General features: G+C 38.5%; 4 protein-coding genes across 7 annotated transcripts; 3 read left to right on the top strand and 1 right to left on the bottom strand.

The window, feature by feature from the left end:
- The first annotated feature begins 416 nt into the window (after window positions 1–416).
- LOC137949902 (pentatricopeptide repeat-containing protein At3g12770-like) lies at window positions 417–2965 on the top strand. The gene has a single exon (XM_068796144.1). The coding sequence runs from the start codon at window positions 417–419 to the stop codon at window positions 2838–2840; it is 2424 nt and encodes an 807-aa protein (XP_068652245.1). The 3' UTR covers window positions 2841–2965.
- Window positions 2966–3091: 126 nt separating this feature from the next.
- Window positions 3092–11593, top strand: LOC137949904 (probable tocopherol cyclase, chloroplastic). 2 transcript variants are annotated; one of them, XM_068796148.1, is made up of 11 exons: window positions 3092–3592; window positions 3861–4105; window positions 4836–4915; window positions 5303–5379; window positions 5685–5854; window positions 7009–7106; window positions 7578–7685; window positions 8514–8630; window positions 10398–10547; window positions 10787–10996; window positions 11172–11593. In XM_068796148.1, exons 1-10 carry the CDS (start codon window positions 3378–3380, stop codon window positions 10961–10963), a joined length of 1437 nt encoding a protein of 478 aa, XP_068652249.1. In that variant the 5' UTR covers window positions 3092–3377; the 3' UTR covers window positions 10964–10996; window positions 11172–11593. The 2 variants fall into 2 exon arrangements, with proteins under 2 accessions (XP_068652249.1, XP_068652248.1); XM_068796147.1 differs by having other exon boundaries at window positions 10787–11593.
- A 245-nt stretch (window positions 11594–11838) lies between these two features.
- LOC137949903 (bark storage protein A) lies at window positions 11839–15967 on the bottom strand. Of its 2 annotated transcripts, XM_068796145.1 has the most exons (9): window positions 15727–15967; window positions 15578–15645; window positions 15344–15499; window positions 14968–15219; window positions 14537–14895; window positions 13583–13772; window positions 13251–13406; window positions 12882–13136; window positions 11839–12250 (listed from the first exon to the last, which is right to left on the bottom strand). In XM_068796145.1, the coding sequence occupies exons 1-9, from the start codon at window positions 15950–15952 to the stop codon at window positions 11903–11905; spliced, it is 2010 nt and encodes a 669-aa protein (XP_068652246.1). In that variant the 5' UTR covers window positions 15953–15967; the 3' UTR covers window positions 11839–11902. The 2 variants fall into 2 exon arrangements, with proteins under 2 accessions (XP_068652246.1, XP_068652247.1); XM_068796146.1 differs by lacking the exons at window positions 14537–14895; window positions 14968–15219; window positions 15344–15499; window positions 15578–15645; window positions 15727–15967 and adding an exon at window positions 13773–13828 and having other exon boundaries at window positions 13583–13666.
- A 2645-nt stretch (window positions 15968–18612) lies between these two features.
- LOC137950736 (probable inactive nicotinamidase At3g16190) lies at window positions 18613–21509 on the top strand. 2 transcript variants are annotated; one of them, XM_068797340.1, is made up of 5 exons: window positions 18613–18818; window positions 18975–19088; window positions 19716–19950; window positions 20045–20161; window positions 21235–21509. In XM_068797340.1, the coding sequence occupies exons 1-5, from the start codon at window positions 18771–18773 to the stop codon at window positions 21306–21308; spliced, it is 588 nt and encodes a 195-aa protein (XP_068653441.1). In that variant the 5' UTR covers window positions 18613–18770; the 3' UTR covers window positions 21309–21509. The 2 variants fall into 2 exon arrangements, with proteins under 2 accessions (XP_068653441.1, XP_068653440.1); XM_068797339.1 differs by having other exon boundaries at window positions 20045–20165.
- Window positions 21510–22364: the final 855 nt, after the last annotated feature.

Below are 22364 nucleotides of genomic sequence, written 5' to 3'. Positions count from 1 at the left end.
ATTTCTTTATTTTTTGACTGCAATTAATTAAGTAAATGGGTAAATAAATCCTAAAAACATAATATACAAAATTGTGATAATATTATAAATATTTGATAAATAAAAAAATTAAATAGAATTTCTACCTTTAGATATATTTGTGAAATAAGTAAAATAAAATATTATTTATTAATTTTAGAACTAAAGAATCAGAGTTGGGATATTCGGACCTCCGAACAGGGAGGGGGAGTTGGATTTCAACCTTCCTTCTGTTCGGAGGTCCGAACAGTTCGGACCGGATCCGGATTCGAAGAATCGCGGGCCACAAAAGATGCCTTCGAGTGGTCCAGAGTTGGATCAAAGGAGCAGCAAATTCGAACCCGTGAAGAGATCAGACCTGTAGCAGACTCTTGTCCTGATATTGCGCCAAAGGAGCCATGGCAGCAACTCCGTCTTCCCCGATGCCCTCTCTCCCTTCCTCGAAGCCGCCGCGAGTTTCCTCTTCCATTTCCACGAGCCTCAAATCTAACTCTTTTAATTATTCTCATTTTCTGACCCTGCTACAAACTTATAAAACCCTGCTACACGTCAAATCAATTCATGCCCAAATATTGAAAAATGGTCTTGAATATAACGTCAATCTCTCCACCTTACTCTACAATCACTACACGTCCCAGAACGCCGTCAAAACTGGCCGAAACTTACTTTCATGCGTCCAAAAATCGGACGTACTTTCATGGAACCTTGTTATTAAGGCATGCTCCAGAAGCGGGCAGTTTGGCCAGTGTTTGGAACTGTTTGTACAAATGCAACGAGCGGGGTTCGGCCCTGATGAGTTCACTTACCCTTGTGTTTTGAACGCTTGTGCTGGGCCATCGTTTCTGCCCGCCGGTCAGAATGTTCACGCGCGTATCATTAAATCTGGGTTGGAGTGTAATGTTTACGTGAGCTCGGCGTTAATTAACATGTATGCGACCTGTGGAAGGGTGGATTATGCGAAGAAGGTGTTTGATGAAATGGATGAGAAAGATTTGGTCTGCTGGAATTCGATAATTACCGGATTGTTGAAGGATGAAAAGTTTATGGACGCACTAAACGCCTATGCTGAGATGAGGGATCTGGATGTTGGACCCAATAGGACCACGTTGTCTTGTGCAATATCTGCTTGCGGGCGTGTGAAGGATTTGGAACTTGGTCAGCAAATTCATGGACAAGTCGTTAAATTGGGAGATGAGATGGTGGAAAATGTTTCAGTAAATACTTCTCTTGTGTTCATGTATGCCAAGTGCGAGGATATGAACTCATCGAGGCAGGTGTTTGAGTCCATGCCGGAGAGGAATGTTGTATCATGGAATGCTGTTATATCTGGCTATGTCCAGAACAAGGAAATGAAAGAAGCTTGGCATTTGTTTAAGAAAATGCAACTGGAAGACGTTGAAGTAGGGGAGATTACACTAACTAGCATGATTTTAGCATGTCAGAGTCTGCTGGAGGTGAGAACCATCCATGCCTATTTGGTGAAGACAGGGTTGATCGTGGAGGAGATAATTGGCGCTGCTCTCATAGAGATGTATGGAAATTGTGGTAGTTTAAATGACGCTAGAAGTGTCTTCGATGAAACTCCTAGGACTGAAATGGGTGCATGGAATTCCATGCTCTTGGGCTACGTGAGAAATGGGCAGCCAAGAGAGGCTCTTAATCTCTTCTTACTGTTAGAAGTGACAGGATTAAGACCTGACGTGATTACTTTGGTGGGGGTTCTCAGTGCCTGCACTAATCTTGGCTCGATTCAGCAAGGAAGATATGTCCATGATTACATCATCTCGAAAGGAATTGAGGTGAATTTGGTTTTAGGAACTGCTCTGATCAATATGTATGCTAGGTGTGGAAGTGTGGAGATGGCCAGGGAGATATTTGAAGGGATGATTGCCAAAGATCTCGTGACATGGGGTGCGATGATAGCTGGTCATGGTGTGAATGGACAAGCAAAAGAAGCTGCGGATTTGTTCTCTAGGATGGTGAAAGAGGGTTTCCAGCCCGATAATGTTACCTTCACTTCCGTCCTGTCTGCTTGCAGCCATACTGGGTTGCTGAAAGAGGGGTGGGACTTCTTCAATCAGATGACTAACATTTATGGACTCACACCCAAGAGCGAGCAATATGCTTGCATGGTCGATCTATTAGGTCGGGCTGGCCAGCTTGATGAAGCAATCGAGTTCATCAAGGCGATGCCAATCGAACCAGATGTATCTGTATGGGGAGCACTACTGGGCGCATGTAGGATTTACAACAACATGGAGTTGGGAGCCTATGCAGCTGAGAAGCTTTTCGAATTGGACCCCAAAGACCCTGGGTACTATGTACTGCTCTCAAATCTCTATGCGTTTTCAGGTAAGCGGGATGATGCAAAAAGAGTGAGGGAATTAATGAAAACCAGAGGCCTGCGGAAGCCCCCTGGCTGCAGCTGGGTGGACCTGGGTGGCACAATACACGAATTCTACGTAGGCGACGAATCACACCCTCAGTTCAGTAAGATATACAAAAAATTGTCGGAGCTCGAAGAGCGGATGAAAGAGCTGGGTTATGTTGCAGACACAAACTTAGTGCTCCATGACGTTGAAGAGGAAGTGAAGAAAGAGTTTCTGAGCAGGCACAGCGAGAGGCTAGCTATTGCCTTTGGATTGATAAACACAAATCCTGGTGATCCCATTAGAGTTACAAAGAACTTGCGGGTTTGTCCGGATTGCCACGACGCGACAAAGCTGATATCCAAGATCGTTCGGCGCAGGATCGTCGTCCGAGATGCTCATAGGTTTCATCATTTCGATAATGGCGTCTGTTCCTGCGGGGATTACTGGTGATCCAGCAAAGGCCAAGCTTTCTTGCCATTCTTCCAGCCGCTCTGCGCGAACAATTTCATTAAAATTCTGAATTTTTGGACATAGAATAGCTCTTCAATCTTGGCCGTTGGCGTAGGTGTGGGACCCGGTGCTATAATATAAGTTCGACCCTCGATTTCCCTGGAAGCCACCGGCCGCGCGAGCTACGCTAGCTGGCTTTGCTTTTGTCGCTCTCGGCCTCGCGCGCTCTCCCGCTCACCCGCGCACTCGCGGGCTTCGATTATTCAACAGCAGCCATTTGTATCTTCCCTCCTGAAGCTGATGTGTCCACGTCCTCGCTTTCTTTGGCGTCTGGTCTACAAGAGATTCGTTTTTTTTCTCACGAAATGCTAATTTAAACACGCATTTGGTGCTGTCCTCTCAATTTGTGTCTTGTCACGGATCGATTTTTCAGTGGAGATTAACAGCTCAAGTTTTTGCAAGAACCGTTTACCCAGTGATCGTTTGACTGGTTTTCGGGGTGGGAATCGAACGCTCTCTTTCCATTTGAAATCTGCCATGGCGACTGTCGGTGTATATTCTACCAGTGGGATTTCCTGGGTCCGAAGTCGTTCTCTGAAGCTTGGGGGAAGAAATAGATGCCGCTTTATGATGGCGGATACGATGAAACTTGGGGAAAATTATAGTTCCGTGACGGTGGATAGAGAGGTCTCTGTTGCTCCTGTTTATAAGCCTACTCCTCCCAATAGAGAGCTTCGAACTCCTCACAGCGGGTAATGGAAGTCATTTAGTTATCTACTCTTCTATGGTTCCTCTTGCTGCTAGAATTCAATGAGTGCACTTGCCTTTATGTCAGCCTTGTATTTGTCATTTGCTTACATTGTCTTTGCCTATCGCTTTCCGTCGCATTGCTTGAAAATTCTCATTGCCGTCTACTGTCCATAAGAGCTTCAGTTACTAAAGTGAACAGGTATATGGCGTTTCTGTTATTACTATTACCTATTTGTGCTGTTCCTACAACATAATCTTTTTCTAGTACAGGTATCACTTTGACGGAAGTACTCGAAGATTTTTTGAAGGTTGGTACTTCAAGGTTTCGATTCCAGATCAGAAGCAAAGCTTTTGCTTTATGTATTCGGTTGAGAACCCTGCATTTCCTAATAAGTTGGGGCCATTGGACGAGACATTTCATGGGCATCGATTCACGGGGGTCGGGGCGCAAATTCTTGGTGCTCATGACAAGTATATTTGTCAGTTCTCGAACGAGTCCAACAACTTCTGGGGAAGTATGTCACCTCTCCTGTATTATAGCGTTCTTCATTTGATCTAGTTCTCTTTGTTAGGATGCATTGTTATCAGTTGTGAACCGCTAGTGCTATGAGTAGGATACTGGTAATCCTTTGAAAAGATATGTATTCTTAAAACAAAATATATCTGAAGTATATTTGTCTTCTTCATCTGGAAGGTTTCTAAATTTGCTGGTTTATTATTTAATTCAAAAATTATTTTAAGTAAGTTGCCTCCCCTGTATTTTAGCATTCTTAATTAGATATGGTTCTCTTTGATAGATGCATTGTTATCATTAGTGTACCGCTAGTGCTATGTGTAGAGTACTGGTAATCCTGTGCAACAGATATATATTCTTAAAAAGTACATATGGAGTATATTGTCTTCTTTATCTGGAAGGTTTCTATATTTCTGTTATCTTTTAATTCAAGCACTATTTTCTGAATGTTTGGTCTATTTGCGCTGCCTTGCTTGACTTGGGGCTCCATTAATTTTTGTGGCCATAACTCACACTTTTTTTAGCTGTCTAAATGATCTTGTTTTACTAATATTTCTGCTGTTATTTTCTGAATTACTCCCTCTACATTCTTTTTTTTTTTTTGAAAAAAAAAATTTACATTCTTATTAAATTTCAATTAAGATTTACTGTCTGATGTTCTCTTTTCCTTGTCAAATACTACTGTTGCTAGCCTTTTTTTCTCATTCTTCTGAAAACTTCTGAATAATTAGGTAGGCATGAGCTAATATTGGGGAACACCTTCAAAGTAAGGAATGGCTCCTTGGCACCAAACAGAGAGGTTCCTCCTCAGGTATACACTTCTTTGCAGTTTTCCATTGGTTCTGTTTTTAAATTGTATAGCTCATTGTTCTGTTATTTGAACTCTCTACTCCTCTTTGTGACTTAAAGCCACTCTTTGATTGAACCTTAATTTGTGCTTGGCTTTATTGTGATTCATAATTCATCAATTTCTTGAGTGTTTCTTTAATATAAATGATGTGCCCTGCGTTCATGGTCTGGATCCATCTTACACTTTGATCTGTAATTGTCTATGAAAACAAAATTATTACATGTTTGCACTACCTTTAAATGCATTTGATCTCGTTTGTCAAATTTAAAATGCTATAACTTGTCAATACCTTTACATCTGTAGCTCCAAGGCAATGATTTTGGCAGTTGTTTGTTTATTTGTATGAAGGAATTTACACGGCGTGTGCTAGAAGGTTTTCAGGTCAGCCCTATTTGGCATCAAGGTTCTATACGTGATGATGGCAGGCATGTTACTTATTCCAAACTTCAAATTTAACTTTTCCCATTAACATTTAAAAGTGGACATGGAGTTCAAAGGAAGGATCTACAGAGCTTGTCCTCATCTTGGTTGTGATATTTTCATTGTCAAGATTTGCAATTAATAGTCTCTCTTATACTTAGATGTTCCCAGAGCCTTGTCACTGGGCTAACCAGCATGTAATTTTCTTCTTTTCCAGCAGTGCCTTCTTCATGGTTCATTTTGCTCTTAGAATGTTCTACTTGGTTGGCTTAATATGCTTATTTTTATCTGTCATCTATGCAAATGCCAGGTCAACCTATGTACGGACAGTTGAGAGTGCTAGTTGGGAAATCTGTACTCGCCCTGTCTATGGTTGGGGTGATGTTGGCTCTAAACAGAAATCTACAGCAAGTTGGCCTGCTACTCTTCCTGTTTTTGAACCACATTGGCAAATTTGTATGGCTGGAGGCTTATCAACAGGTATATGTTTGTTTTGCCTGTGTTATTCTGTGTAAAACATGCATATTTATCTGCACATCGAAAGGAAAGAAATTCCAGAAAAAATATTCAGATATCTGCTTCTTCATGATTGTCAACCTGCTTTTCATGAGATTACCATAGGCCATCTATATCTATGTATCACTGCTTGCTTATTTTAATCTCTAAGTTTAGTAATGTTGTTATGAAGAGGAAATGTTCTTTTATAAGAAGGATCTTTTGCTTGGTTAAGCTCTTTTGTTTCCCACCCAAGGGAATTGGACATTTATGCGTAGGGAGATTCTTTGTTTGGTGAAATCTTCCTTTCACCTATCAAAAGAGAAAAAAGGCCAGTTAAAAGAAGGGAGAGAAGAAAAAAAAAAATCCTGAGATATTAGAAGATATAAGTTGGTGAGATCTTGATGTATAAGAATAGTTAATTTTATGTTTTGCTTGGGTAACTAAGTTATTTATACATTGTAGATATGTAAAACACATAACCTCATAATTTTTTTTTCAAGTCTGAACATATGAACTTAAACATTTCAGATCTCAAATGTAGTATATTTGAGGTAAACCTTTAAAAACTAAATTCTTTATAATCCTTAAACTGAAGTTGAATATGCTCAAAATCTAAGTAAACCATTAAATTGTTGCCTTAACCATTGAATCTCCAACACCCAAAATCTCTAAAATTGACAAGTTTTTGAGTTCTTAATCCAATATGTTTTCCAGTAGTTTTAAACTTGTTTGTCTGTTTTTTTTGTTCTAATATTTTCATCAAGTGTTTAGGAGAGGTGGTTAGGTTCCTCTGTGTTGATATAATAGGAGGTGGGACCTAGTTCGAACTATTGTTTCTTACGAAAGGGTATATACTTAAAGGGAAAGAGACTGACCTCTAGACAGTAAAGGGACAGAAAGAGAACCATGAGACTGTGGTATTCTGATTAGTAATATGCATAAAATGTAGGAAACTGTTATGAATCTTGGCTAAGCCATGGCTTTCCCATTGATTTGTTTGTTGCTTGATGATGCTTTTAACTGCTAAGGAGTAATGTTTGCTACATTCTGAATGCTGTTTAAGTACATTTGCTCTTTTTGTTGGTCCTGCGAAGCAAGAAATTCTATGTCAAAGATAAAAATCTGAATGTGAGCAGGCTGGATTGAATGGGGTGGCGAGCGGTTTGAATTCCAAAATGCACCATCTTACTCGGAAAAGAACTGGGGTGGAGCCTTCCCAAGAAAATGGTATTGGGTAAGTTTCTTTGTCTTTTTTAACTTTATCTTGATGTTGAGAATTTTACATTGTTTTAAATCATCAATATCTTTCATGCTTTCTCCAACAATGATTTGGCTTGTATCTTCCATCCTTGAATAATTCCTTTTCCATGATATAATGTTTTGCAGTATTAAACATTTCTGGCTAGCATACATAGATACCTGTGTTGTCTTTCTCATTAGTTTGAATGGGCTTGCCTTCAGACTATAACTAAAACTAAGTTACTGCTCGGAAATTGGGTTTCTTATTTATGTTGAAAATGATCTTTCCATGTCGTTACTAGTATAATACCTGCTAAATAACATATAATATTAATAATTCACACTTCTTGCAAAAAAAAAAAAAAGGCCTCTGCTAGGTTTTGTTAGATCATGTGTTACTAATGGATTTTTCATCATTCTTTCATCTGTGGGGTTAAGATAAACAAGCTTTAAGTCTTGATTGCAGGTCCAGTGTAATGTTTTTGAAGGTGCAACAGGAGAAGTTGCTTTAACTGCAGCTGGTGGATTGAGGAAACTTTCTGGATTGTTGGAAAATTATGAAGAGGCTGCCTTGGTATACGATTACAAGAAAGTCTATGTTATTTATTTAAATACTTATCTTACAGTGTTACAAAACTTCATGGACATTGGACTCTTTCAATTATATGAATTTAATAATTCTGGAAATTAACTAGATTTTTATGCTTGCAAAGAGTTCATGAATTCTTGCATGGATGAATTTTGTGTAGACCACCTAATGTGGGCTTTTGCTAATATCACTGATTAGGTTTTAGTGACTTGGCAGCATAGATTGTGGTAAATGTTTTTCTATGATGAATGTCTAGATAAATAAAACTAGGATAAGAAAACATCTGGCAGCAGTTCTTTATAGAAGTTCTGTTCAGTTCCAAATAAAAAAACATTTCTGCTTCCTTGTGTTGGAAATTTTGGTTAGCAGTTCTAATTCTTATCCAAACTTGCCGACTATTTCCACCTCTTGCCATTGTTCTTTAAAAAACCAAGACTGAGAACAATCTTCATGCTTCTGTTTCCTTGATTAAGTTTTTCTATGAAATTCTTTTTACCAACTTTGGATAATTTATCCCCTGAAGGAACTTACCAGATATATCTGCCACATCTATAGCAGATTGTACTGCATAGTTTTGTCAAAAGATTGATGCTATGCTGATGAAAGTCAAGAATTTGATTGTTTTTGTTTGAGCAATATAACCTGCTGTTCCAGTTTTATTCATTCAATGGTTTCAAACAAAAGTTTGTGGGTTACTCTCTGGTGGATATGATTTTCTATATTTTCAAAATTGGTTAGGCCAGCTGCAGTAGTGTGCATTTCTTTCCTGTAGCTTGTTCTACTATGCATCATGCTCGGCATGTGATCTTGCAGATTGGTGTTCACTATAATGGAAAATTTTATGAGTTTGTCCCATGGACTGGCACTGTCGGATGGGAAATAGCTCAATGGGGTTACTGGCACATGTCTGCAGAGAACACCTCACACATGGTAATGGAACCATTCTTAATTTTCTTGTTAAGTTTTTAAAAGTTTGATGCGTATGATCCATTTTACTTCTGTGCAGTGTGTCACTGTGTTGGTCTTTGGGCTGAACGGGAAAAAATGCTTTCTAGTGTCTGGTAGAGAAGAATGACTTTGTTGAATAATATGTAGTCCCAGGGGTAATTTGGTCATTTGACATATGGATATTTGTGCCAAGTATATGCTCTCTCACTTAGGTGAATTAGCAGTAGAGTTATGAGTGAGTTTAGTTTATCATGTCAGTGTTAGGAGTTATAAGGAATAATGTGTGAGTGAGAGGGGCAACATAGGTATTTCTGTAATTAAGACAAGTGGTAGATTAAAGAGATCTGGGGGTCGATTTTCACCCCTTAAGAACTCTGGCTTTTCTTGCCGAGAACCAGAGCATTGTCCAAACCTTTCTGTACCTCATCTTCTTCCCTATTTCTCTGTTTATTTTTTTATTCCTACGTTCCTTCTTGGTATCGGAGCAGAAGCGGAGACCAAGTACAGCTTCCGGACTTCTATTTCTCTTCCTTTCTCATCTGTGTCAAGTTACAAGTTGGAAAATATTTCATCTTTTTTCTGCTGAGGGGCTTTGTGGGTTAATTTTTCCTTGTTTTTCTTATGCCACAGCCTGCTGGTTGATGGTTTAGTGTGCCTTTTGATTGATTGAACGTGTCTGTGCTCCTTGGTGGGTTAAAAAGTTGAGCTTTGGGACCACGATTGGGTCTGTGCTGACTGCTATTCCTTCTTAAACTAGTGTTTTTTTATGTGTGGTGGTAGTTTGTGTTGATGCTAGTGAATTCATGTGTGAAAAGAGGTTGGTGTGTGGTGTTTTTATGTTGGTGCCTTGCTGCATGAACTCCTTTATGATTAGTGGTCTCTGCTTTTGTGTGGATTGGTATGTTACTGCTTATTGTGATAAAATTTGGTGTAGGTTTTGATGTTTACTAGCTGTGTTTGGACTGAGAAGTAAAATTGGTGTAGGAAATAGTGTGTTGAATGCTGTTGGGTAATAGATGGCTTCTTCCAGCACTAGTGAAGTTGTACCCAATGGTAATAGGAATATAAGGGAGAAAGATACTCCTAGTGTACAGATTACCAGCACAAAGCTTGATGGTAAGAATTATTTGTTATGGTGTATGGCTGTCAAGATGTACCTTGAATCAGAGGAGAAGGATCATCTATTGGTTGAAGATCTTTTTTCTCTAATGAAGTAAGCTTGGAAAAAAAGAAAATGCTACTGCCATGACTTGGCTTGTTGACAGTACGGAGCCGCACATAGATAGACAAATTATGTATTGTGACACTGCTAAGAACATGTGGACTGTTAAATACTTCTTTCTCTCATGAAAATAACCTGTTTTGTGTGTATGATTTGTACAAAAAATTGTTCACATTGCAGTGGGAGGACAAAAGTCTGACAAATTATTTAGTGAGATGACTGCTTTATGACAAGAAATTAGTGTATATCACCCACACACAACTAATGATGAAGCTCTTCAGAAGCAAAAAGAAGAGGTTAATATAGCATGGTTTCTTCATGCATTGGGTCCCAAGTATGAGACAATTTGGGCGCAAATGCTGTCTAATGCAGATGTTCCAATACTTAATGCAGCTTATGCAATGGTTTTGAGGGTAGAAAGTGCTGTCGTGTCTTCAAAGGAACAAAATACCCCTGGGACCACATATTATTCCACAAGGTTTCCACTAAGAGCTTTCATAACCTTGATATTCAATATTTTTGGCCAGGTAGAATTAGAGGCGACTACAAAGGAACCTGGTACCCCATTGCGAGCTCCTACAATGGAAGCTGGACTTGCTCCTGCATGCAAGGATACATGTTATGGTGATCTTAGGTTGCAGATGTGGGAAAATAAATCTGATGGCAGTAAAGGGCAGGTGCGCTTTCTATTTTTTTACTTGAATAACCGATTTTTTTTTATTTTTTTTTGGTGCGGGAATGGGTAGTGGGGAAATGGGGGTAGGGTGTATAAGAGCTGCAGGAAGTTACTGCCTGGGCCCTGGTGTGTGGTTCTAAAATGGTTTCATCTACCAGATATCTCAACATACTTACATATTTTCTTCTGTTTGAGCTTCTCCATCTGTGGCTAGTAATCTTAGTCAATTTTTTTCTGCAGATGATTCTTGATGTTACTAGTGAGATGGCAGCATTGGAAGTTGGAGGAGGCCCGTGGTTCAACACATGGAAAGGCTCAAGTACAGCTCCTCAGCTCATGGGACAAGCTCTCAGAGTTCCTCTGGATGTGGAAGGACTCTTCAGTCTAGTTCCATTCCTAAAACCCCCAGGTCTTTAGAAAACCAGGAAGCTTTAAAGCTTCTGATGACAGGTGGGTACAGATACTCAGACTGGAAAAAAACAACTTGTCCACTAGTAAAATCATGACAACATGAGGGGATTCTTAAAAAAAAAAAAAATAGTTTACTGCATCTTTTTGGTAGTTTTAATCATTAAATAACATCAAGAAAGAAAACCTTATATATTTGTGAATGCCATGGGTTTAGAGTATGTGGGAAAATCTGCGCTGTGAGGATTGCTGAGCCGTTTTGGGCAGTCTTAATTCCGTGTCATGAGACACTGCTGAGGAAATGCAGGCGTAGTCTGATTCTGTCTCATGGTTGGCGTGGCTAAGGAGATCTGAGGAAAACCTTTGGCGGCGACAGGAGTTTTGCCTGCAAAATTTAGCGGTAGTTTCTGACTGTATCTTTAATCTCCTTCCTACCAGTTTGCAGAGAGCAGATTTGCTTGAGAATAATGGTGGCTTTTGCGTTTCTGGTTCAAACTAACATGGGTTTTTCCGCAGACTTTACTACATCCTAAGTTTTAGTTTTCCAATTTGAAAATATAAGTTTTAGTTCTGAAGCGGAGCAGTTTTTAAGGATTACCCCTGTAAGCTGCAATTCTCTGATTAGACCTGGTAAAATTGAGGCTGTTTATACAGCTTTCTATATGGAAAAATAAACAATATTAAACTCTTTAACATAAAAATATTGTTCCTTTAATGTCTATTGATATACTTGCAATTCTTCTAAGTATTGTGGCGGCATCTCAGTGTGAGTTCTTGAGCATTCTAGAGTTGGGCAATTTTATGGTAGTATGAAGGTTTTACTTGCACGCAAGATTGGTTTTGATTTCGACTTAAATACTTCTAATTTGGAGACATATCACATGTGGATTTTAAATTCACCATTGGTAACATTTTCCAGTCCAGTGAAGGATCATATCGCAATCATCTTCAAACGCGATGATTTAACAAAGATACGAATTTAATGACAGCATCAACAGCATTCCGAGCAGCAAGAGGACCGAAGGTTGCAGCTTCGTTAGAGAGTGAAGATCCGCCACCAGCGAGGTCGGATAGAGATCTTATGGCAATGAAAGGCATCGTCTGCTGATAACAAACCAAAGCCACTGCTCCAGTTTCCATGTCTATCGGAGTTACATTGAACTTGGAACTGAGAAATTTCCTGTAAGCAGCGTTGTCCACAAAGACACTGGAACTGCTCCCCTTACAAACCCTCCTTACCACTGGTTCTCTCCCCACGCAAGTCGTAGAGTTAATGCACCTCTCCAGCTTCATACCCTGTCAGTTTTGTTCATGGCTATTTAACATCAGCCCGTACAAATCGATGCAGATGTCCAGATATCCGATATCCAAATGTCTGGGAACTATCCGAAGCTGGATTTTCGATAAAAATATATCTTAAAAAAGCTAAGTGCATCAATAATTTCTGGGTTTGAAGAAGAAATAAGAATATAAAAACCTAGAAGAAAAAGCTACAGAAAAACCAAAAAAAAAAAAAAACATGAAACGACAAATTTACAATCAAACAAACGTAAGAAAATACTGCAAGTAAGAAGGCGGAGAAGATCTTCACGAAAGGTTGAGAAAGAAGAGTTCTAGAAGAAAAAAATGCTTGCTGTTGGATGGATTGTTTGGACAAAGACGACTGATGGCTTAGACGAATTGCTTGGAATATTGAAAAAGAAAAGAAAGAGGAAAAAGCTGGAGTGAGGAAACCAAACACTTCGGCTTTTCTCTCTTTCTTTCTCGTGTAAGATGAATGAAAGAGGAACATTAGGTGGGAGTCAGGAAACAGCTAGCAGCAAATTAAATAAGTTGCACTGTGGAAAGATCCATATGTTGGATTTTGGGTTCAAAAAATTAAAAAAATGTTATTCTGATTTCATGGAAGAGGAAGAACTAAGATCACCTCAACTTTCCTGGCAATGGCAAAATAGTGCTCGTCAACCGGGACCCAGAATGCATGTTTTCTGACCTCCGGGATTCCATTTACCGGAAAGATCTCCTCTGGTTGATACCAGACGTTATTCAAAAGGTTTTGGACATGCTTCCCATTTTCATCGGCGACGACGGAATAGTTCGAAAATTTGATGTAACCTATTTTTCTTGTATAATCTCCACTGGACTCGTAGGGTAGTTCATCTTCATCCCCATCCCCGAATCTCTGTTCAAAGCAAAGGGAAGGATTTAAACGACACAAAATTAACCGTCTTTACAGGATATAAATTCTTGCTGTACATTAGAGACGGCCAGATTGCCCCGATTATCATCAGAGTACCTGCCAATTCCACAAGCCTGTATGAGCCCAGTACTGGGGAATGGCGACATCTCCTATCTGGAGATGTGGGTTTGCATTTCCGGCAATTCCGAAGTGCAAGACTCCGTTGACGTTAAACAGGCTGAGAAGTAACTGGGTTGCTAGACCTGCATTTAGCTGATGAAACAGATTTACTTAATTACTTGGTATTGGAATTTGGGAGTATTATAAAGAGTCAAAAAGACAAAAAAGAACTGCTCTCAGCTTTAAGAAAGCAGATTAACAAAGTAGAGAAGATCTCTCAGAATCCAATCTCGCAACCCCTCATGGAAAATTAATTATTTTTCACGTACCATGCCTAATCCAGTCATGACAAGTACAATTTTCTCCATTCCCAGTTTTCCTACGCGAAATCTTCTTCCTGTGGAGTACAGAAGCTTGATCATGGACAGCAGACAGGGAGTTTCAGTTTGATTTCTGCATACATGATCATAAACTAAGAGAGAGAGAGAGAGAGAGAGAGAATGGGTCTGATCATTCAACCTGCAAAATCCACGAACGGAAATCTTTCATCAGCAGCAAAGCTTGGTGATAGCAGAAGTGGGTTCATTTCGAAGGCATTGGGCACCACAAGGCCTAAGTAAGGCCCTTCTTCGTTAATTTTCTTGATAGTTTTCATGGTTTCATCACGAACTGCACCATATGCTGCACTGCTCGCAATCAATATTAACGCCGCAAGAAACGCAAGAAAACGATTTTCCAGCATCTTTGGGAGGGGAGAGTCACTGAAGGAAGAAGATAATGCGCCCTTGATAATTTATAGAATGAGAGAGATCCATAAGAAAATGCAGAAGCGGAGTTTTAAAAAAGATGGCGTCTGTTCACAGGTAAGCTTGAAAGCTGCTCTTCAACTGTAGACAAGGAAGGAGTTATTTCCGTCACAGAATTGAGTTAAGAAATAGACTAATGGTCAATTGAATTAATTAAATAATTCAGTTAAATATTCATTTCTAATAGGTAATTGAGTTAATAAATAAGAGTCCTAAAAGTGAATTACCCATTATTTTATTATTAAATAATTTAATTAATTATAATAATCTATGTGTTAATTAATCTCAAGTAGGTAATTGGGTTAATAGATGAAATCCTAATTAAATATTAGGCATACATTAGTAAGTTGAATTAATTATACAATCAAACTGAACATTTATCATCTTCATATAGTCTGCTGCATATTAAGCCATAGCTTCATCATTCACAGGGGAAGACACTTTGAGGAGCATAACAGAGACCATGCTGTGCCTTACTTGGAGCTATCCATGGAGGCTTGGATGTTCTCGATTAATTCCATAAGAAACTTAATAGCATTGGCGCATGCCAGAGGTTTGAAGGTGTTTCTGTCATAAGAATCCTCATCTTCTTCGCCAGCTTTGTCAGATAAAGCTCTGAGAGCAATGTAGGGCATCTTCATCTGGTGGCAGATGAGTGATATCGCAGCACTCTCCATGTCCACTGGTCCAACTTGGAACTGGGTGTTAATGAAGTTTTTGTACGCAGCATTGTCCATATAGATGCTGGCACTGCTCCCTCTTTTTGTTGTTACGACTCTGGGCTTGTTGGGTAAACAGGTGGTTGCGTTCATGCATCCATCCAGCTTCACTTCCTCCTGTTACAGTAGAAAGTACTATGAAACCCTAATTTCTGCATCAATTTGCGGATATGAGATGCTGTTGCGTACCTTCAGTTTCTTGGAGAGTTCAAATAAAGAGCGGTCGACGGGGACCCAGAAAATCCGATCACACGACTCCGGCGTTCTGTCGATCGGATACGTCTCCTCCGGTTGAAACCAAACGTTATTCAGATAATTCTCAAAGTGGCCATCATCGTCACTAACGTTATTGAATTTTCCAAAGTTGAGAAAGCCGTAATCCCTTGTAAAGTCCCCTTCAGATTCTAGGGGAAGCTCATCATCAGGACCTTCTCCATACCTCTGCAACAGTGACAACTGACAAGAATTAATGGATACGAAAGGAAGAGGCAATTATCAAAAAACTTCATCAAGTTATTCAGTTGTAGCGATAATGGACAATGTAGGCAAGGTCTCTACCACCCACCTGCCAGTTCCAGAGGCCTGTGTGCGCCCACTTCCGAGGGATTGCTACATCGCCGATGTTAAGTCCAGGATCTGCATTCCCAGCAATTCCATAGTGAAGAACATGGCTAGTCTCAAACAAGGTCATCAGAGTCATTGCAGTGGCAGCAGCATTCATCTGTAGCAAGCTCCATTAGATTCAACAAACTCAAAGAATCGCAGAGAGATCATACTTCCGAAACAAATCTATACTCACCATTCCTTTCCCTGTCATGGCAAGAATCACTCTTTTGTCGTCGAAACGACCAACGCGAAATCTCCTCCCTTGCAAATCAGATATAAATGTTTAGGATCGTCAATTCATTTCAAAAATCTCTTTCATCAAAATGGTAGATTGTGTTTTACCTGCATAGTCAATGTACTTGATGCTATCACCAGGTGTGAAGCCAGTTAATTGAAGAAGAGAGTTCAACTCGAACAAACTTGGAGTTAACACTCCAATGTAAGGCCCATCCTTGTTCACCCTGTTCACCATTTTGAGGAGATCTTTCGAGAGAGCGGCGTCGGAAGATTCAAGGTTGCAGCAGATAATGGCTAGTGAAACCACGAAAAGAATCCTCAAACTCCTCATCTTGTTATCCTCAAGCTTCGGAGAGCTCAGGGTTGTTATTCTTTTTGTTCCTCTTTTATAGTTAGGAAACTCAGATTCAAGCCAACGGAAGAAGAAGCTTGAAGAAGGATGAAAAGGGTAGGTGAAGTGGCGATTTCGTTTCCATTAACTTGCATCTTCCATTAAATAGATTACTCCTTTAAAAGGAGTATATTTTGTTCACATTCACTGACCTGTAGAAGAAGACTAAATGCTTGAAAAAAGACAAGCTTGGATGAAATTTCTTAGAAGGTTCCTACTGATCATCCATTAGGCAGTATTCTCCCACTAGAGTGACTTGATTTTTGGAGAAAAAGGGTCAAAGAAGCCAAAGAATTCCCAATGCCTCAATTTCTCTGTGAGAGCGGCTAGCCAATACAACCCAATAGACCGATCTATTAGGTGCAGAACGTTATCGCCTACATGAGTGGACGGAACCTGACACCCACCCTGCTCATTCTTAACCTTGTCTCATGGGATTCGAACGCAGGACGTGGCGTGCCCAGCTCTGATACCATGACAACGGCTAACCAATACAACCCAATAGACCAATCTGTTAGGTGCGGAAAGCTACCGCCTACAAGAGTGGACGGAACCACTCTGACACTCAGTTTCTTTTTGGAGACTGGGGCTGCATATTGAGATCCTTGTAAGCAAAAAAAAAATCTGTTTTTTTAACTTTTCAAAGAGAAGTAAAGGTTACAGTAGTTTACTATGGTTATTCTAAGTTCCCTTCATCCTTTTTTATTAAAAATTGTAAGGTTGCTTTAGAGTAGATATCAGAACAGTCCCATGGCACATACAATTTTATTTACTTATTTATTTATTTATTTTTCACATTTGACATGAGGTCCATGAAATCATAAGGATTCACATTTTTTTAGAATTTAACCTATGATAATTATGGTGCTTATTATCGCATATATGCCGGTTTGGACTGAATTAAAATTATAATAAAAGGATTGGTTGGTGGAAGTGTGCATCTAAAATAGGGTCACATCTATTAAGTATATTGGTTAATGTGAGATTATTAAGTGCATACTTTTTTTTTTTGTGTTTTAAAAAGTATAAGCATTTATCATAAAAATATATATTTACCTTTTACAAGAAAAAGTAACTTAACCCTGGAATTTCAAAAGGTTTAATTGACTATATTTTTCTCTTTGAGTTGTTAAAAATAGGAGCATAACTATGGACAAAATCAGGTTGAGAGAGTGTTACATGGTTACCAAAATCAAACCCTACCTGTTCTCACCTTGTGTCTAACTCAAAATTCCTAAAATGCCCTTTATTATATTTTTGTCCTAATTTTAAATAAAATTTTATTTTGATAAAAATAAATTCTATACTCTTAATCTTCTTTTATTAGATGATTTTTTTATAATTATCTTCACTTATCCAAAAAAAAAAATCTTTTTACCTTCAGACTTGACCAATCCTTGTGCTAAAGGTAGGAGGGTGAGGTAAGGAAGATCTCTCCTAACATGAATTTTTATTTTTTCTATTACAAGGAGATTTGCTCTATGACCTACATTTAATCAACCAAACTATGACACAATAACATATAATAACTAAGTTGGAATGGGTGAACCATATGTTAGAGGCTGATGTTAAAATTGCATGAATTAGCAGACAAAGTTCACCATGTAAGGTTGAAGCAACATCATTTACTAATAAACTATAAAAATTTGAAAAATATCCCTTAGAATAAAATCTAAAACAAAGAAAATAGAATAAATAAATATGAATGAATAAATAATATCCCTTAGAATAACTTATTTTTAAACTCTTTCCATTTAGGCATCTTAGCAAAAAAAAAAAAAAAAATTCATCCATTAATAGCAAATAACCATATAAATGAACTTATATTTTCTCTTTCGAGCAAATTTAAGGAGTCAAAATCTATCTAAAGTTCTCTCTTTGTTACATTAGAGGAAACATTATTTAAATAAATGAGATTTTGTAGTCTATGAACATATACTAGAGCCACCACCTTTTAATCATGCAGGCGCTATATCGCGAGTTCGAATCCCCACGGACGTGGGATTTCGCGCTGCCCGAATGCAAAGGATTATGTCCACATAGCCAGTGTTAGGCCATTGTGGTCGTCGGCTCGTAGTCCTGGATTAAGTACCTATGCCTTCCACTCCTAATAGGTCTGGCTATGTGCTCAACATATTGAAAAAGTAAATAAGATCTACTTCTTTCACTTAAGGGTGTCAATTTTACCGATTTATTCAAATTTTCTTTTACATTTATACATAGAATGAAAATAGAATTTTTTTAACCCAATTAGGCATTCGGGTGAATTTTATACCTTTGTAAAGGATTCTTTAATATTCTTTTAAGGATTTTATTATAATAAAATAATATTATTCTTAGGATTCAATATATAGGATAATATGATTTTTAATCTTTTTATAGTTTTTTTAAATTTGAAGTCATTTAATTATTATTACATTTATTTATTAATTACTCATTCTATCATTCAATAAATAAATAAATTATATAAAATATAAAATAACTTCTTTTATATATTAATAATATTATATACTGATACCTCTAATCACTCTACGTTTTCTGTGAAGATCGATGTATTCTGAGATAATAAAAAAAAGTCGAACACGATGTATTCTTTCTCGTTTGGTTTCTTCAACGCCCATTTGTCATTGAGATATCTACACGAAGGAAAAACCTCCCGTCGCTGGAAGAAGGGTGAGTTGTTCTTCAACAGCCTGTAAGACGCTCTTAAGCCCCCTTTGATTCCGAGTTTACTCCCCATCTGTAGCTCCCCAGAGGCATGGCGGATAAGTGGGAAAAAACGGCACTGCTCGTCATCGACATGCAGGTTTTGCCAATTTTCACCTTCACCTGTTATTACCAGAAATTCCTCAATGCAATAGCCTTAGAATGGACCCTTTAGTGATTTCTCTACTTCTCAGATTGACCCTTGAAGTTAATTTTGCCTTTCGGCTATTTTTTAATATGATGGTTCTTCTTGCAGAATGATTTTATATTGCCGGGAGGTCCGATGCATGTAGCAGGGGGCGAGGAGATTGTTCCTTGTGTCATAAAAACTATTCAAGTTGCAAGGGAGCGGGGCATTTTTGTGGTTTGGGTAATTTATCTGCTGAATGTCTTTGGACCTTTAACGTTGTGATCTATTCACCTGTTCAATAAAATTAGCTTAAACTAATCACTCGAAATTTCATAAAGTTGTTGGAAGAGAATTCTCGAAAATTTCGAGTACCATATGAAAGGAATTTGTGTTGAAAAGACTGAAACATGCACATTTTGTGCCGTGGAGCAGTGGAAGTTGTTTGAGAACTCTTTATGCATGAAGTTAGCAGAGTCTTTTCTACCCACGTAACAAAGCTGATTTATTTTTTCCCATGGACCTGTATCATAGGTCGAAATGCATAGGATAGTTGCGACGTGTTATAGTGTCTTTGTGTTCTAACGCTCATTTCTGCTCTGTTGCATACCACCTCTTTGCAGAAATGCTTCTTTATGACATGTTATACTTCTAGATAATGAACAGTTATCTGCCACTTCATTTGCTATTTCCTTTAGTGCTTCCTGCAGAATCTCTGATGCTCAATGAATTAAGAAACTTGCTGTTTGATAGATCAATTGATGTCTCTGTGTAAGAAACTTTGGTATCCTGCATGTTTCTTGTTGCACTAATTGTTTTCTTTTGTTTTAGATTATGTTCGATTTTGATGTTCATGAGAATGGTGTATAGGTTGTTCGAGAGCATGACCCCCTTGGCAGAGATGTTGAGCTCTTTCGCAGGCACTTGTATGGTGATGGAAAAGCAAACCCAACTTCAAAGGGAACTAAGGGTGCTGAATTAGCTGATGGCCTTGTTACTAAAGAAGGAGAGTATAAGCTGGTAAAGACACGCTTTAGTGCATTCTTTGCTACACATCTTCATTCTCTTCTTCGGAGTAGTGGCATTGAAGATATAGTTGTTGTTGGTAAGTACTAGCTTAATTACTATCGTGTACTTGATGTGTACCTGTGTCAAGATCTAAAAATATATAAATTTTCATCCATCTTTTTTTCCTGTAGGAGTTCAGACTCCTAATTGCATCAGACAGACAGTATATGATGCTGTTGCATTGGATTACAAGTCCGTCACGGTCATTATTGATGCAACTGCTGCTGCTGCACCAGAAGTCCATATCGGTAGGTCTGCCCCATCTCTCAATTTTTTTTTTATTGTTTCATATTTTTCTGTTGTCAAATCAAGATTATTTAATTGCTTTTGGAATATTATAATTTGTTTTTTGGAGTTGTCACAATTTTTTCCCTGCCATTCTCACTGTGAAATTGTGAAAACTGCATTCTCCTGGCAAAATATTCGTTTCAGCATTCGATTTTTCAAGGGGGCCCGTCAAACTGTTTCTGATTGTGGATCTTAGACTCTTCTTTGTACATAGTTTGTACACCACCATTTGGAAAATCGGATTACAACTAGAGTTGGAAAAGGCTAAATTAGAACAGATTTTGATTGCATAAGGGATTTGAATGATTCCTTCATGCTACTGAACCATAAGATAAAACAAAGGCTTCATTCAACATTTTAATCCCTATGTTGGTTTTTTCGGTCAGACCACAAGAATAATTTATATTTTCTTGTGGCTAGTCTCTCTGGCTTTTGTTTTACTTTTCTGTGCTTTCTTTTGATGTGCTCCATTATATGCATGAGATGCAGTTTCCAATTCCTCTGTGAGCCCATCCTCTTTTAACTTATTACAAGACCAGGCATAAATTCATTTCAAGTTTCTGAAAATAAGTTATCCATTGCATTCTCCTTATAAACTACAAAACGTTGTACTTCTTTTTTTTGTGAGAGTTGTCTTGTATAATGGTGAATGCAGTGTCTTTGGATAAGGGAGAAGAAAACTTGCAATTCATATAAAATTGCATTACCCTAAATTTACTTATTCCTTTTATTCTTGTGCTGTTAAGGCTTACATAATTTACTTAACATTAAATCACCAAGTCAATGGACTCTCTCTCTTGTTCTCTATCTCTCTCTTCAGCCTTTTGTTGTTTGTGAGTGTCCGAAACAGGTATCTCCTTTGAAAGAAAACACACACACAAAAAAAAGGAGAAGCTGTTCAAGTTTTAGATTAAAATTCTTTCCTACAACTTGAGAGACAGTTTGAATCCCCCAAAACTTGGACAAATCTAATTGCCTTCTGATTTGTAACTGAGATTGCAAACACACACTGATGTTTGATTTTGCTAATCAGCAAATATTTTGGATATGAGAAACATTGGAGTGATGACACCAACAGTACAGGAATGGTCCAGCTCAGCTTCTTGAACTGATTCTCTAGGACAAGCCATCCTTAAATAAGGGGCCTGTGACAGCAAGGTTCTCTAGTTATCTCAGTTGCCTCAGGTTCAATCCTGTTTGGCATGATACTCTTTCAGACAATTGAATACAGGCTGCACTCAAAATTTGTTGATAAGACATGAGATTTCATGCATTTAAGATCATTTTGCATGGAGGAGTTTCTCTATTTCTGCCTCTTTCTCTGCTCTCTGCTGCTGCTTCTGGGTAAAGAAAGTAATTGAGGAGAGTGGTAATTTTGTAACTAGAGGTTAAGATGGTTGGATTTATTAACTTCTTCATCCTTTTCTCTTTCACTCTTCTATGATCCCTTCTTGTTTTATTGTTTTCTATTATTATTATTTTTAATATTTCTTAAAAGCAAGAGGATTCATGAGGAATCAACCGGAAATTTTTTTCCAAGAGTTTTAGAAAATTATAATGAACGAGAATTTTATTTTTTTTATTCTTTCCAGTTGGCAAGTGTAACTTGTAATGCTTAAAAATATGTACAACAAAGACATTTTTGTCCTACTGTGGACGAACGAGTCTGAGATTACAACGTGTCTTTCTTCCATTGGCCAAAAATAATGCCACCAAGGCAGTTGGATCTCTGGAAAAGCCGGTTTGGGCATCTGTGGGGCCGCGAAGCCGGCCCAGGCGGCAGTGGGACCCACTTTTTTTGTCTTCCGGCTTTCGTTCCTCTCTCTCTGAGACACAGCGCGCACCCGAGAAATTCGAAATTAGTAGAATGACGATAATACCCTGCCTCTTTCACGCGCTTTCTGTTGCCGGCTTTTACTTATTTTATACACAAAACTCCCCCAATTGTTTTTGCACCTGTGCGGTGCTTAATGGTATTTTCGTTATTACGTTACAAACCAAGTCTGTTTACTAAAATCAATCTTCCCTCTTTTAAACTAAAACGAGGCCAATCTTTCCTCCCCACTCCGGCCCGCCAGCGGGAGAGACGAATCACGAATGCCACCATGATCACCGCCGGCGAGGTCCTCCGCCCCACCGCCGCCTTTCTCCATGCCCTCCTCT

Source organism: Aristolochia californica, unplaced genomic scaffold (genome assembly GCF_029961685.1).
Source record: "Aristolochia californica isolate CCGP_79_NKW_82.1479 unplaced genomic scaffold, dmAriCali1.0.hap1 SCAF_14, whole genome shotgun sequence".
Classification (NCBI taxonomy): Eukaryota; Viridiplantae; Streptophyta; class Magnoliopsida; order Piperales; family Aristolochiaceae; genus Aristolochia; species Aristolochia californica.
The sequence above is the reverse complement of the archived record's forward strand: the minus strand, read 5'-3'. Positions and strand labels throughout refer to the sequence as shown.